This window comes from Pleurodeles waltl, chromosome 5 (assembly GCF_031143425.1).
Source record: "Pleurodeles waltl isolate 20211129_DDA chromosome 5, aPleWal1.hap1.20221129, whole genome shotgun sequence".
NCBI classification, from domain to species: domain Eukaryota; kingdom Metazoa; phylum Chordata; class Amphibia; order Caudata; family Salamandridae; genus Pleurodeles; species Pleurodeles waltl.
The window spans coordinates 1,639,739,900-1,639,753,804 of NC_090444.1; the positions used below are offsets into that span (position 1 = coordinate 1,639,739,900).

The 13,905-nt window shown below is 41.6% G+C and overlaps 1 protein-coding gene across 4 annotated transcripts in view; it reads right to left on the reverse strand.

Moving 5' to 3' along the window:
- CYRIA (CYFIP related Rac1 interactor A) overlaps window positions 1–13,905 on the reverse strand; it is a 214,066-nt gene that overhangs the window by 80,266 nt on the left and 119,895 nt on the right. For all 4 annotated transcript variants that reach the window (XM_069235965.1, XM_069235967.1, XM_069235966.1 and 1 more), the window contains one exon: window positions 8,832–8,953. In XM_069235965.1, the coding sequence (XP_069092066.1) occupies window positions 8,832–8,953 (122 nt within the window). The remainder of the gene's footprint in view (window positions 1–8,831; window positions 8,954–13,905) is intronic.

Consider the following 13,905-nt stretch of genomic DNA (forward strand, 5'->3'; position numbering starts at 1 on the left):
ATCAACACTGTTTAGTGTTGCAACTGTGAAAGGAATGCTTTCATTGCCAAGAACATTGCTTGCAGTTCCAGGTAATTGATATGAAGAGACCAATGAGTGTTGTCCCATATCCCCTGAATTGTTAGGTTGAGGAGATGGGCTCCCCAAACGTTGTTTGAGGCATCTGTTGTGAGAGTGATCTGAGGCACAGGGTCTACAATGGGCGACCCTTTCATAAGATTTATGATACTCCACCAATGTAGAGAGAGATAAGTTTGGCGGTCCAACAACACTATATCTTCCATTTGACCGAGTGCCTGAGACCACTGACGAAAGACATTGTTGAAGAGGACGCATATGAAGTCTGGCATGACGCACTATGGCAATACAAGATGCCATCATTCCTGACAGTTTCATAACAGTTCTTACTGAGTATGTTTGGTTCTGTTGAAATTAATGTCTGAAAAGCTTGGACCCGGTTTGGGTTGGGAAAGGCTATTCCTAATTATATATAAACTGAGGATAGCTCCAAGATAGGGTTGTATTTGGACAGGTTGGAGATGAGATTTGATGTAGTTTATGGTGAACTCTAGAGAGTGTAGGAGACAAATTGTAGTTTGAGTATCTTTTGACACTGTGCGAATGGATGGACTTTGATGAGCCAATCGTCCAAATAAGGGAAACTATGAATTTGTTTTCTTCTGAGATGTGCTGCAAACACTGCGAGGCATTTTGTGAATACTCTGAGAGCAGTTTTGACTCTGAATGGTAATACTTTGAATTGGTAATGTCTTGCTGCCACTACAAATCGTAGATATTTGCGGTGTGCAGGGTGAATTGGAATGTGAAGGTAAGCGTCCTTTAGGTCTAACTCTGTCATAAAGTCGCCTAGTTGTAATAGAGGAATAACATCCTGAAGAGCGACCAAATGAAAATGTTCTAATAGGATGTAGTGGTTGAAGGGTCTGAGATCTAATATTGGTCTGAGAGACCAGTCTTGTTTGGGAATTAGAAACTACAGGGAGTAAACTCCTGTTCCTTGGTATTGTAATGGTACTGGTTCTATAGCTCCTTTTAGAAGGAGGGAATGTAATTCCTCTGTGAGAAGAGTGAGATGATCTTGTGAGAGTCTGAGAGTATGAGGGGGTATATTTAGTGGAGTGGAAATGAGCTCCAGACAATAACCATTTTGGATAATTTGAAGGATCATTGATCTGTGGTAATTTGAGCCCATTGGGGGTCAAAAAGTTTTAACCTCCCCCCTACAGGAGTGGTGTGTGTTAGTATTGTTTGTGGAAGTCATTGTTTAGAGACGGATGAGGAGCCTCTACATGTAGATGGTTTTCCTCTTCCATTATCAGTGTTTCCTCTATATGATCCTCTAAAGTAACCTCTAGTGTATTGAGAGGTGGGTTTAGTTTGATGTTGAAATTACGATCTAAATCCTCTGGTAAACCCTCCACAACGAAAACTACCCCTATGTGTGCTGGCTTGGAAGGCTCCCATAGCTTTGGCAGTTTGATTATCTATATTTAATATTTCAAGTGTGTTATCCACTTGTTAACCAAATAAATTCTCTTTATTAAAAGGCATGTTTAAAACTGCCTGATGTACCTCCTGGTTAAACTCTGAACATCTGGGCCAGGCATGGCGCCTTATGATGACATTTGTGTTAATACTGCGTGCTGCCGTATCAGCAGCATCAAGCGCACATAGAATGGAGTTATTGGAAATCGTTTGTCCCTCATTTACAATTTCTACCCCCCTTATACGATGTTCTTCTGGGAGGTATTGTAAAAGTTCCTCCATAGCATCCCAGTGAGCTCTGTCATATCTGGATAGTAAAGCTTGAGCATTAGTAATTCGCCAGTGATTGGCTGCTTCAGCTGCCACTCTTTTCCCCGCTGCATCTCATTTTTTTTACTTTCTTTATCAGGAGGAGGTGTGTCTCCTGTTGACTGGCTATTAGCCTTTTGCGTGCAGTAGATGCAACAACAGAGTCTGGTGGAATCTGTGTTTTTATATATAAAGGATCATTGGGTGCAGCCTTTTACTTTTTATCAACTCTGGGAGTGATAACCCTTGCTCTACAAGGCACTTTAATTATTTCTTCTGCGTGCCTGAGCATGCCTGGAAGTATTGGAAGGAACTGACTTTTCTTATTAGTTGCACCAAGGGTGTCCAATAAAAAAAATCTTTCTCTATTGGATAAGTGTACATTATGAAATGCTGCTGCTTTAGATATAACCTGCTGGTCTGATGTGGAATCCTCAGGGGGTGAAGGTCTAGCTGGGTAAAGATCTTGATCATTTGGTGTAATAGGATCCGGATCATACTCATCCCATGGGTCCTGTTTGTCTAATGTATCCCCTATATCTTGAGACCCACCAGGTGGTGAACTAGGTGGTATGAACCCTGAATGAGGAGGCACATATTGTGGAGAAGTAGGTAAAGGTGGAGATGTTTGATTATGAAAAGAAGTATTTTCTTTGGTAGTCTTCTTTGGAGGTGTAGAGGAATCAATACTCCCTTAAAGTAAATTTCCTCTGTAAAGGGGGCAGATGTGATGTTATAATCGCCCTGTTCCTTGTTGAATTTGAAGTCCGCGCTGCCTAGAGTCCATAACTTCTAAAATTGGTTCCACCTGTGATGTAGGGGTTGTATTAGACTGTATATAGCCACTGAAATTCTTTTGTGATGTTTTCGGTTCCGAAGGTTTTTGACGGATAGAACATTTTCAGTGCTGAAATATTAGCTGACTCTTGTCTCTTTTTCGGTGCCAAAGTGGTCGGCACTGAAGCACCATGTAGTTTTTGTTTTGTCGGTGCCGAAATGGAAGTACTGGAGGCCGATGCCAAAGACTTATCTTTGTCTTTTTTCGGTGCCGAGTTGGTATGCGAGGCATCCAAATAAGTTTCTTGGCTCCAACAATGGTTGGAAGGCAGTGGCAGACTGATGACCTCTTTTGCGGTTGTTTTTAAGGGGCTTTTTACTTACAGTTTGTGCTGGTTGTAATGGTTAACTCTTGATGTCCGACTGCATATCAGAGTCTGAATCCTGAACGGAAAACCCCCCTCCTGTTCCAAGTCTTCTTGCGTGTGCTTGTCGCCGACGATGTCCGGTGTATCATCTGGATGTCAAGACGCCATTTCAATTCGACGAGCTCTTCGTCCTCTAAGGGTCTTTCTTCTTCGACCGAAAAGAACGGCACACTTTGCAAATCTGATCATTGTGGTCCAAGGAAAGACACAAATTACGCACCTGATGATGGTCAGTGTGTGGAAACTTTGAATGGCATTGAGGGCAATATTGGAATAGAGTACGTTCCATTAGGGCTGCATTCTATGATATCACGTGGAAGAGGAAGGCCCGAGGAAGGCCCGAGAGGGCCTTTCTGTTCCCAAAAGGGTAAAGAAATTCAATTCCGAGTATGGAAAAGGAACCGGAAGTTGAATTATTAAAGAATAAGCGTTCGGAAACAATACCGACTATGATAGTAAGACAGAAAGAATACTGTTTTGGACTGTTTGGAGCTGAGAACTTGGAGCGAGAGGAACATATGCTCGAACCTGACGGCAGAGAAAAACAATCCAACAAAGGACTTGGTGCCCATGTGCAATATTACAGAGAGGAGGAGTCAATCGATCGAGTGACTCGAAAACTATCTTCGAACAAAAGCAAGTTGTACTACTCCGAACCAAACACTAGATGGCGAGCTTATGCACAGCATGTGTAGCTACAGCTACACATGCCATCGAATATCTAATTATTCTCCCTCTGATGTTCTACTATGTTATGTTATGAAAATTTATAGAGCGCATAGCTACCCGAAGGCCTCCCAGCGCAATACAGAAAAACCTTTGAATATACAGCTTTGGGACACAAACTAAAATAACCAAGTTTTAAATAGCTGCCGGACCGACAGTTCATGGCTGGTTTGACGTAGATTCAGTGGTAATGAATTCCACAGTCGAGCTCCAAGATACGATATTGATCTTCCTCCCCATTTGGCCTTTTGTATTGGGGGAATGACAGCTAGGGCCGTGGAGGATGATCTAAGATGTCTGGTAGGTTTGTAAAAAGAAGCCAGGGTTCGCAATATTGGTGAGCCTTTGTCATATAGAGCTCTATGAATGTAACAAAGATTTACATTTTATCTGTTGCTCCAAAGGAAGCCAGTGCAATGTTGATAAAGCCGATCTGGCCGATTCATGCCTGGGTAGACTGAAGAGAAGGTGGGCAGCAGTGTTCTGTGCCACCTGCAATTTCTTCATAACATATTTTGGTGCACCAAGAAACAGGGCGTTCCCATAATCCAGCCGAGAGATTATTAAGGCCTGTATGATGAGCCTCTTTGCAATGAACGGAAGTATTTTGAAAATCTTTCTAAGAAGTCTGAGTATGCCAAAACATGTCAACCATGGATCAAACCATACTCCCAGACTCTTAATGCTTTCTTTGGGCAATGGAAGGTCTTCTAATGTTTGCAATACTGGGGAGGTTAAGTTTGGTTTTGCCTGGTGACCCAGAAACATAACCTCTGTCTTGTCTCTGTTGAATTTAAGTCTACAGCTGGACATCCATTTGGAGATTGCCTGTAGACAAGGAATGAGCTGAGAATTGGTTGAGTTCTGATCAGTAGAAAGGGATACCACAAGCTGGGTGTCATCTGCATATGACACTACAGAGAGTCCATAGGGCTCCACTACTTTTTCCAGAGGGGCCATATGGATATTAAATAACATAGGGCTCAAAGAAGAGCCCTGCGGCACCCCCTACTTACTCTTAAAACAGCTCAAATAAAAGGAACGGTCCAAAACTTGAAATGATCCTGCTTCCAAGAATGAGGCAAACCAACTCAGGGCATTGCCAGAGACTCCACTTTCCCTCATTCTCTGGAGTAAAATTTTGTACTCCACCGTGTCAAAGGCAGCACTAAGATCGATAACCACGATTGCAGAGACCAAGCCCTGATCTACACGTTTCCAAACTTCTTCAGTGATTGTGATTAATGCAGATTCCGTACTATGTAATGGTCTAAAGCCCATATGAGACGGATGGAGAATGTTATTTGCCTCCAAAAAACTCGAAAGATAAGTATTGACATGTTTTCAAGTACTTTAGCAAGGGCTTGCAGCATACAGATTGGTCTATAGTTGCCAGGGATGAGTGGATCCAGGCTGGGCTTCTTAAGAACGGCTTCACAATTGCATGTTTCCATTGAGGAGGAACGGTGCCGACTAATAGTGACATGTTCAGCAGCTCAGTTACCAAAGGGACTATTATTGAAGGCCCTTGTCCTAAGATTGAAGGTGGGGTGAATCCTGGGGAGACCCTGATTTAAGGGTGGCCAATAGTATAAACACCGCTTCAGGAGAGAGGGGAGGAATATATGTAAACCTTGCTGCACCTTTGGAACACTCCTCATCTACCGCTTGGGGACTATCGGTATCTTTTGGAAAGGTTGAATAGATCTCTGCCATTTTTTCCTGAAAAACTCCAGCTAAGTCATTACTGTGTTTATGCGAGGCTGCTAGAGTTTCTGTGTGTGCCCGAGGAGAGGTAAATTCTTTTAACAGGAGAAAGATTTCCTTTGGGAGTTAGAACTCTGTTCTATTTTATCTGCATAATATGCGCTTTGGGCTGCTTTACTTTCAGCATGAAACCTTCTGATAGTCTTCCTATACTCATCTTTAGAGGAAGTCTCACAGGATTTTCTCCATTTTCGCTCCCGCTGCCTACATTCCGTCTTTATTAGGCTAAGATGTTTGGAGAACCAGGGGGCACTTTTTTTCTTATGTCCACTCAGCCTTAACGTATATGGAAGGATTGTGTCTAAGCTTTTGCTAATCCAATTATTAAATGAGTCTAAGGATGTAGCCATATTCCCATTCAATGCGGGCTTTGAACTCTCTAAGATGTCAATCCATTCTTTAGTCTTAAGCATATGCCAGCGCCTATAAGGTTGTATAATGCTTTGGGAGGGTGTTTCCAATAGTGGAAGGGAGAGAGAGATTAGATAATGATTGGACAAGGCTAAGGGGATGGGGGCAGGGCAATTAAGTCGGATGTATTGCTGAAAACTAAGTCAATGGTATGACCCTTGATGTGTGCAGGGCCACTGATCAGTTGTGTGAGATCTAAGGCCTCCATATCTAACAGAAGTCTCTTAGCAGCTGCATTCTCTAAATTCTCTGCGTGAATATTAAAATCTCCAAGAATTGTGAAATTTGGCTTGTTACAAATTAAGTCTGCCACTTGCTCTGGAAAGGCTTGAAGAAAATGCAATGAAAATGCAACTATGCGACCTGGTTAGTACTACATATGCCCTTAATCAATTCTTCAAGTTTCAGACAGAGAACATTTTGCTCTGGTTGAAGAGAGAGCAATATAAACACAGAGAGAAAGTGGGTAGGCTTTTAGTATTCCAGACTAGGCGAGGTAGGATATGTCAGCTATCCAGGCACTACGGCTTCCTATCAGACAGATCCCCTTGGAGCAATATGAGAACCCTATCACGTCTTATGGCAGGTACCCCTGGACACCGAGAAGGAGTTTGACTGAGAAGAGTGGAACTACCTCTTCTGTACTTTTGGGAGTCAAATTGGATGCTGATTTCTTGGGAGTATGTGGGTACTCTACTCTAACCCAACAACATAGATCATATGCAATGGCTTCATCTCAGACATGTTCTTTGTTAAGAAGGTGAGTCACCAGGGATGTCCATTATCACCTCTGCTGTTCATCCTAGCATTAGAACCACTGGTGACCAAGATATGTCAAGCTGCTGCTGTTGAGAGAATCATGTCCCACAGGATGGCCTCAAAAACTAGGTGTATGCGGATGACTGCTATTTAACTCTTCTGAACCCAGCAACTTCGATACAGTGTTATATCCCTGAGAACTTCACACTTTTTTCTATATATCGTGTCAACTGGAAAAAGAAAGACACTCCTGATATCCAAATACACAGACTGTTGAGATTTAGGCAAGCTCCCTTTTAGGTGGGTCCCAATAAGGCTATCTAGACATCCTGGGTATCCTTGTTCCCAGGACCATGGCCCAAGATAGCAGTGAATTACTGTTGCAAAGGACAATTTCCAATTGTGTCTGGTGGTTGTGTTTACAGCTCTTGTACTGGGGAAGGATACAGGCTTTTAAAATGACAATAGTGCCCAGATTTAAATATTACTTCACAATGCTCTCTCAGAGTACTTAGCGTCATGCTATCAGAAATAGAATCCATCACCAAGACGTTTGTGTGGTGTTCAGCAAAATCTATGCTTAAAATATCTAAACTCCATGTGACTATGGTTGCAGGGGATTCCACCCGACAGATGCGGTCAAATCACGTGTCTCATGAAGCCTGCAACAAATGTGGGTCTAGGCATAGTTTCCACTGCCCTAAATTCAACTGAATTAAATAACCCTGTCTTATATGCCTCTGTCCTGGTATATGATGTGTAAACTGCTCAAAACAGACTGTTACATCCTTGTAGACACACTTCTCTGGGAAAATGCAGGTCTTCGATAGGTGGACGGAAATCCATCAGGCTGGCTGGGAATTGGAAGACATATGTACCATCAGTGGCTTGCTAAATAACACATGTTTAAAGCTTGAGTATCTGTACCCAAAGTATACGCTACTTTCCTTAGAACTTTACCTAAAAGTCTCACTGCTTGAGATCCAGACTGGGACCACACGTGCTCTCCCTTTCCCTATTAGATTCTGGAGAGTGGTCTCTGGATTATGTAGCTTCCTCATACGCCCTCTTTTTGACACTGACAGCTCGGATTCTTGAGATCACGTAGCAGACAACAACTTGCAATTCAACTTACTGAAAGTCTGGTCATATATCCTGCTGTTGCATGACAAAGGTATGGTGGATGTTAGGCTTAAATTCAGCTGCTTAAACATACTGAAGGAGTGCTACTGGGCCCCCAAAGATTACATCAGACGTATATCAACTCGGACTCAAACTGTTTTGAGAAGAAACCAAAAAGGTTGGGTGGTTGTGCATGTTTTATGGCCCGGCAGCGCTTTCACATATCACTGGTCAGGGATATGAGGGACCAGGAGTATGCCTTTCGGGTTGCATTTCCATGTCTCAGCTCCACTGATCATGCTGCCTGACATGTTGGGTATCCATGAACTGCCGTCACTGGAGGAGATCCTTTACAGACTGGGTTATGAGTGTTAAAGGTATGCATATTAAGGAGGTAGAAAACATAATCTGCCCCAACTGTGTTCAGACTGGTACAGGCAAATGATTACTACAGCTGGCCATAAATGCACATATACCAGCTTAATGACCAGTCCACTATCCTACAGGGACCCTTTGTTTAACCTTACTAAAAGCTCCCAACAGCACAAACCTGTCTCACTACTGGACTATAGGATTAGTCCACACCACTGCCCTTCTATACATGTCTGCACCAACCACATCACGAACAACCCTTCACAAAGTTTCTCTTGGTAGACTGGCTTTGTTGAGTTACTTGCTTAAGTCTTCCTGATAAGTCCCTACTGCAACGGTCATAGAGGGCCTGTATCACCGAAGTCCACGCACTCCTCGTGACAAAAAAAAAAAATAATGGACGGAAAAATCGTTAGATGGGACTGAGGAATATAATGGGATAATTTCTTATGGCTCAGAGTTTAGATATTTTAAGTACAATCCCAAAGTAGAGAATGACAAAATGTTATGAAGATTACTGGTAAAGGATAAAGCAATATGCCCGTTTAGAGAAACAGCTGGTATTTCCCACAGTAAACCTTCCTTGATGTTTCAATGTTTAACAGTACAGTTGGGCGCCGTGGCACTGGCAGGAATGTATCATTCTTAGCATACATCTCTTATTTCTTGTCCCGCTCCTTTGTAAGCCTGCAGGGCTGTAAGTATGCTTTCCGAGTCTTGTAAGACAGCATTGACCTGGTTCCACACTTCTCGCTCCCCATCAGTTGGTTGTGCATCTGAGCAATTGAACAGGAAAAAGCACAAATAATTAAAAAGATAGGCAAATGCAGACGGAAGTTAGTAACAGTTATACATTTCATTGAACAGGAATAACAAACTTCCATTGCCTCTGCAGAAGATTTACATAACATATGTAAATAGGTAGCATCACCTTTCAATTCTGTTCATTGGCCGGGGTCTGAGGCGACTTGAGTTAGGAAATTTTAGTGGTTACTTTAAAAATATATAAATTACTTACGTTGTCAGGTGGTTTTTCAAATATAAAAACACTCTTTGCCTGCTGAGAGTACTAACTTTCTTCCCTTTTTGTGATGTTAGTAAGAGAATCTGCTCTATACAGTCTTTGCACTTCATGTTACAATTTTGGAGCAGAGAACAAGACTCACTCTGCAATTTCAGACATGCAAATTTGGAGAAAAAATGCTTTCCAAAATAGGATTCTTAAAACAAATCCTAGCCTTGATGAAAGGCGAATACCTTTGCAGCAACTAAAAGAAGAGCAATTTCTCCACACAACATCTTAAAAGAGGGGAAGCAAGAGTGGCCAGAGGGTGTACTTCATCCTATTTTTCCAATCAGGATTTTTTTTTTCTGGATGGAACTGGCAAAAGGTGTTGGTTTTTTTAAAGCTAAGGCTAGGTTAATAAGGTTTTTTCTTCATGCGTCTAAAAAGGCCATGTAAGGAAGCGTATGCACTTTAACACGAGGTGTTTATTAATATTGTACAATAATACACACACGTCTACATCTTAAAAATGCTATCTGTGGTGCGCAAGTTAGACTTTTAAAAATAAGATTTAATAGTCTCCAAATAGTATTAATTTACATGGTAAACGCATGTGAGGAACGTGCTTGCTAGGCACCTGCCAGTTAAAGAGGCCATTCTAAGAGAATGGAAAGTAATTTAACCATATACCTCACAGTAGTGGTCCATGCCGAATGAATGAAACTAACAAGATGGAAACTGAAATTCTCTATTGCCAGGTCTCTATGGTCATTTGAAGCTGTGAAGATCATGAACCTTTCAACAGAAAGAGATCAAACTGCTATAATCTTTTCTCTAATTGTTTCTAGCAGAAATGGCTTTTATACAGTCTATTATCACAGACACTACTTTAACAGCCATAGGAGGTATATACGATTTTTTAAAGCTATCTGTACATCTGCTCCATCAGTGATGGGCCTCCCAGAGGTGGCAAGGAAAAACACCCTTTTAAGTCATATGTGAATCAGCAACAGAGACATTCATTCTAGGACACTGGCAGAAGCTGCTTCCTGTCTGGGATTTTGAGCAGAGAAGCACCTTCAACTGCATTTCTATTGTTGAGGATATCCAACAATGCAGACTGAGTCAGGAAGTTTCATCCCCTGAGTTTTCCCTCAGACTGGAGCGTTTTCTTCAGATATGTCAGGAGTCCAGTGTGTCACCCAAATCCAGATTAGACTTATTACCTCCTTCCAGATTTCTCCTTCAGGTCTTAGATCAGTTCGCTTGACTGGTGGACTACCAACCTCTGTGACCACCCACTTGCTTTTCCATTCCTTCCTTCAATTAGCAAGGACCTAGCAAATGTGGTAATTTTGACAGCACTACTAGTGACAATGCATCACTATCTGTCAAGTAAGTTAAGGGTTACCCGTGGTACAAAACTTTTGCTGGTTCCCCAGTCCTTCCTCAGAGAGCCTCTTCACTGGTGTCAAGCAAAGTCCTACCCTGAGGCGATCTCAGAGCTAATTTTGCAGTACAGCTGCCCAAATGACAGGTGAGCTCTACTCACATGACATTGCTGTTTCTCAATCAGTGTGCTGCAAGTATTTATGCTCAGCGGCATGCAATTCACTTACGATTTTTAACTTCTGCTAACTTGCTATGGGTGGAAGGTTCTTCATTAAGGGCCACAGCTGACCAGCATTGAAACACCACTGCTTCATTCTTATTGCTTGCTTAAAGGTCTTAAGTAGCATGATCTAGCACCTAACCTTCCTTGTCTCACCTTTCACAGACGCTTAGGAACCAACTAGTGCAATCTGAGCAGTAGAGGATATGTACCGATAGACAAACTAGATTTGAGAATTGCTGTGATGTCAAATGGATTACAGTGACATCTACTCATCGGTTGGGAGAGCTGGGGGATCTTTGATACAAAGACCCACTTGTGAGGTTCTTCCTGAGGGGGTGGTTCTGCCATTTCCAGAGTATGTCTCCAAAGTAATTTCCAAGTTCCAACTAAATCAGGGCATCATCCTCCAAAGGCTCTGCTCTTCATCTTCTGCTCTTGATAATGATAGTCTGCACTTCGTGCAAGTTCAAAGGGAGGATATAGCTCAATCTAAAAGGTACAAACCTACTCGGACAGTTGATCATTGTTCTTGTATTTCAGTCCCCATGGTAAGGAAAAGAAAACCTACTAAGCAACATTAGGCAGCTCTGTTCATTTGTTGTTATCCCTGACTAAGAACAGGTAGCTGCACGGACGTATGTAAAGTTGGTCTATTAGGGCTACAAGGTCTTTGATGGTGAAGTGATGAGAAACACACAAGGCAAGTTACATGTACCACAGCTTCCTGAGTTTCTCCCAGCACATTTCTTTATAGTGTTAATAGGTGTGTGGGAAATTCTGGGTATGCTCAGTCTGATGATGCAATAGTCAGTGTTGCTATTCTAGAGGCATCAATTTGAGCACATGGGTTTCAGTACATCAACTATAATTTTATTGGACGTATCGACTCTTATTTGGCTATCCTTCGGAAGAGGGACAAGGTGGTAATGACAGAATTATATACTGGTAGCCTTGATTACATTGAGTCCTAATGTGCCTCATATCTGTCCTGGCCTATGCATACTCCTGGAAATGGTAAGCAAGATGTGGATTGGTATAATTGCTCTGGAAAGAAACACAAGTGTTTTGCTTGAAGAACACCTTTCCTATATTCCACAGAAAAGGAAGGTTTGGAAAGGCAACAAGTCCTGTAGTTTTTTTGTTATTAATTCAAGTTGAGCCACCTGCCTCCAGGGCATTAATAAGTACTGCAATGTCAAAAGATAGAAGTCAATGTAATGAAAGTGTCAGTAAGTTCTCAGGGCATTTTCTGAAGATGTACCATTAGACTAAAGTGAACAAAAATGTTACACTTACCTTGTGACACAATCACTGAAACGCCACATGGGCTTACCAGAGTTGTCTTTGCTTGAATCTTGACTCCAGTCAGCACTGGAGGAAAGGATTCAAGTGGTGACAGTATGGCTGCAGACTGCAGGATCTCGTATGTGTTTTACAAACTGCCTTGGTAAACCGAACCAAGATGGAAATGCCTTTTACTTATAACAGTCTAACTAGCACATCAACATCAAAAATGATACAGGGTGCAGCTACTGAAATCACATATGTGGCTGAAAGAACTATGAATGTACATAAACACACAAAAAACGAAATATTCCCCAGATGCAAAGGCACTGCAAGTGAAAGAAGTAAGCAAAGATAATCTTAACAATGTTCCCTCGTCTCGTGTTTAAGTTAGTCAAGAGGTCACAGCACATAGTATTGGGGCATGCAGAACATGCAGTCTACAGATTGTATTAATCAAACGTGCACTGTTATAAAAGTCAACGCAAGAAATAAAGTAGCTGCTGAGGCTCAATGAAAGAGTGACATTGTGTTAAGAGATCACGAATGAAGAATGGGAAATGTAACATTCTCTGATGTTTAGATTAATACACAGGTAACAAATGATATCAATAATAACACAGTCACTCAGAAACATATGGTGTATTTAAAACAAATTAATATGAAATGAAACTTTATATCACTAACTGAAAATTCAATTCCATAAAGCTCGTCTACCAAACTAGTGTTTTGTGTATACCAGGATAGTGACTTCAGGGGATACACAGATATGATAAAGACAATTTAAGATTTCTTTCGTTTTCCACTTATTTTACTTTCTTTAACACTGTGTGATTAATTCAGTAGTGCATAGATAAAAAATAATTTTCATGGTCATAAGGTACTCTTGCTCTCCTTTAAAACTGGTCAGATACTGTGCTAACATTTATTGAACACAGGGGTCCACTGAAGTACACTTCCTTTTCTTGGAAGACCAGGCCTCCCAAAGAATTTTCTCAAATGCTTCAGCGCAGTTCAACTAACACCACGGTGCAGCAGGAGTAGTAGAGACATTAGAGCGAGTGGGAATGGATGGCAATGAGAGGAAGAGAGGACAATTTACTATGGATGTAATATCAGATTGTTCTTGTCTGTCTTGTTCATACTGCACACACTGTTTAGAGGTGACGGCATATGCTCAATCAAAAACTAAGCATATATTTGCAGAAAGAAACATTATGCCTGGATGATATGATTGTGCACTAAGGTTGGGGAAAGGTGAGAGCCCATATGGCTGCACTGCAGACTTACCAACACTCGTAAGTACCCAACTGTTCTCAAGGCACTTCAGCTAGATTATAAAGATGAGCATCAAACAGTTGACTGTAACGCGTCAGTGTCTGTTGTGCATTTTTAGATGCCGCCTGTATCTGGTTGTTTATGCCCAATATGAATTAAGGCTCAACAACACCTTGCAGGTATCCTTCGTTTCTGACTGCGTCTTGGGCGATCTCTCACAATAAAGGGGTGGAAGGTTATTGGGTGGTGTGGGAGACAGCTTAGCAAATGTATATTTTCTATAAACAATACAGTAGGGATTTTATTGCCACTTAGTATTCATAACCACTCTCTCGTCATACAATTGAGTGCACACTAACCAGTCCCAAATGTGTTAAAGTCTAACTTTCTACTTTTTGAAAATATTTTTGAGACTTCCGTATTTGGCTCCCAGACGTGTTTTTAAAGAGCCACGGTCGTCAGAAAATTACACTGTTCAAAGCTTTTTGCTTAGACTTTTATCCTAGAAAAGTGGCGTAATGGCGTGTAAATGTGCATATATGCCC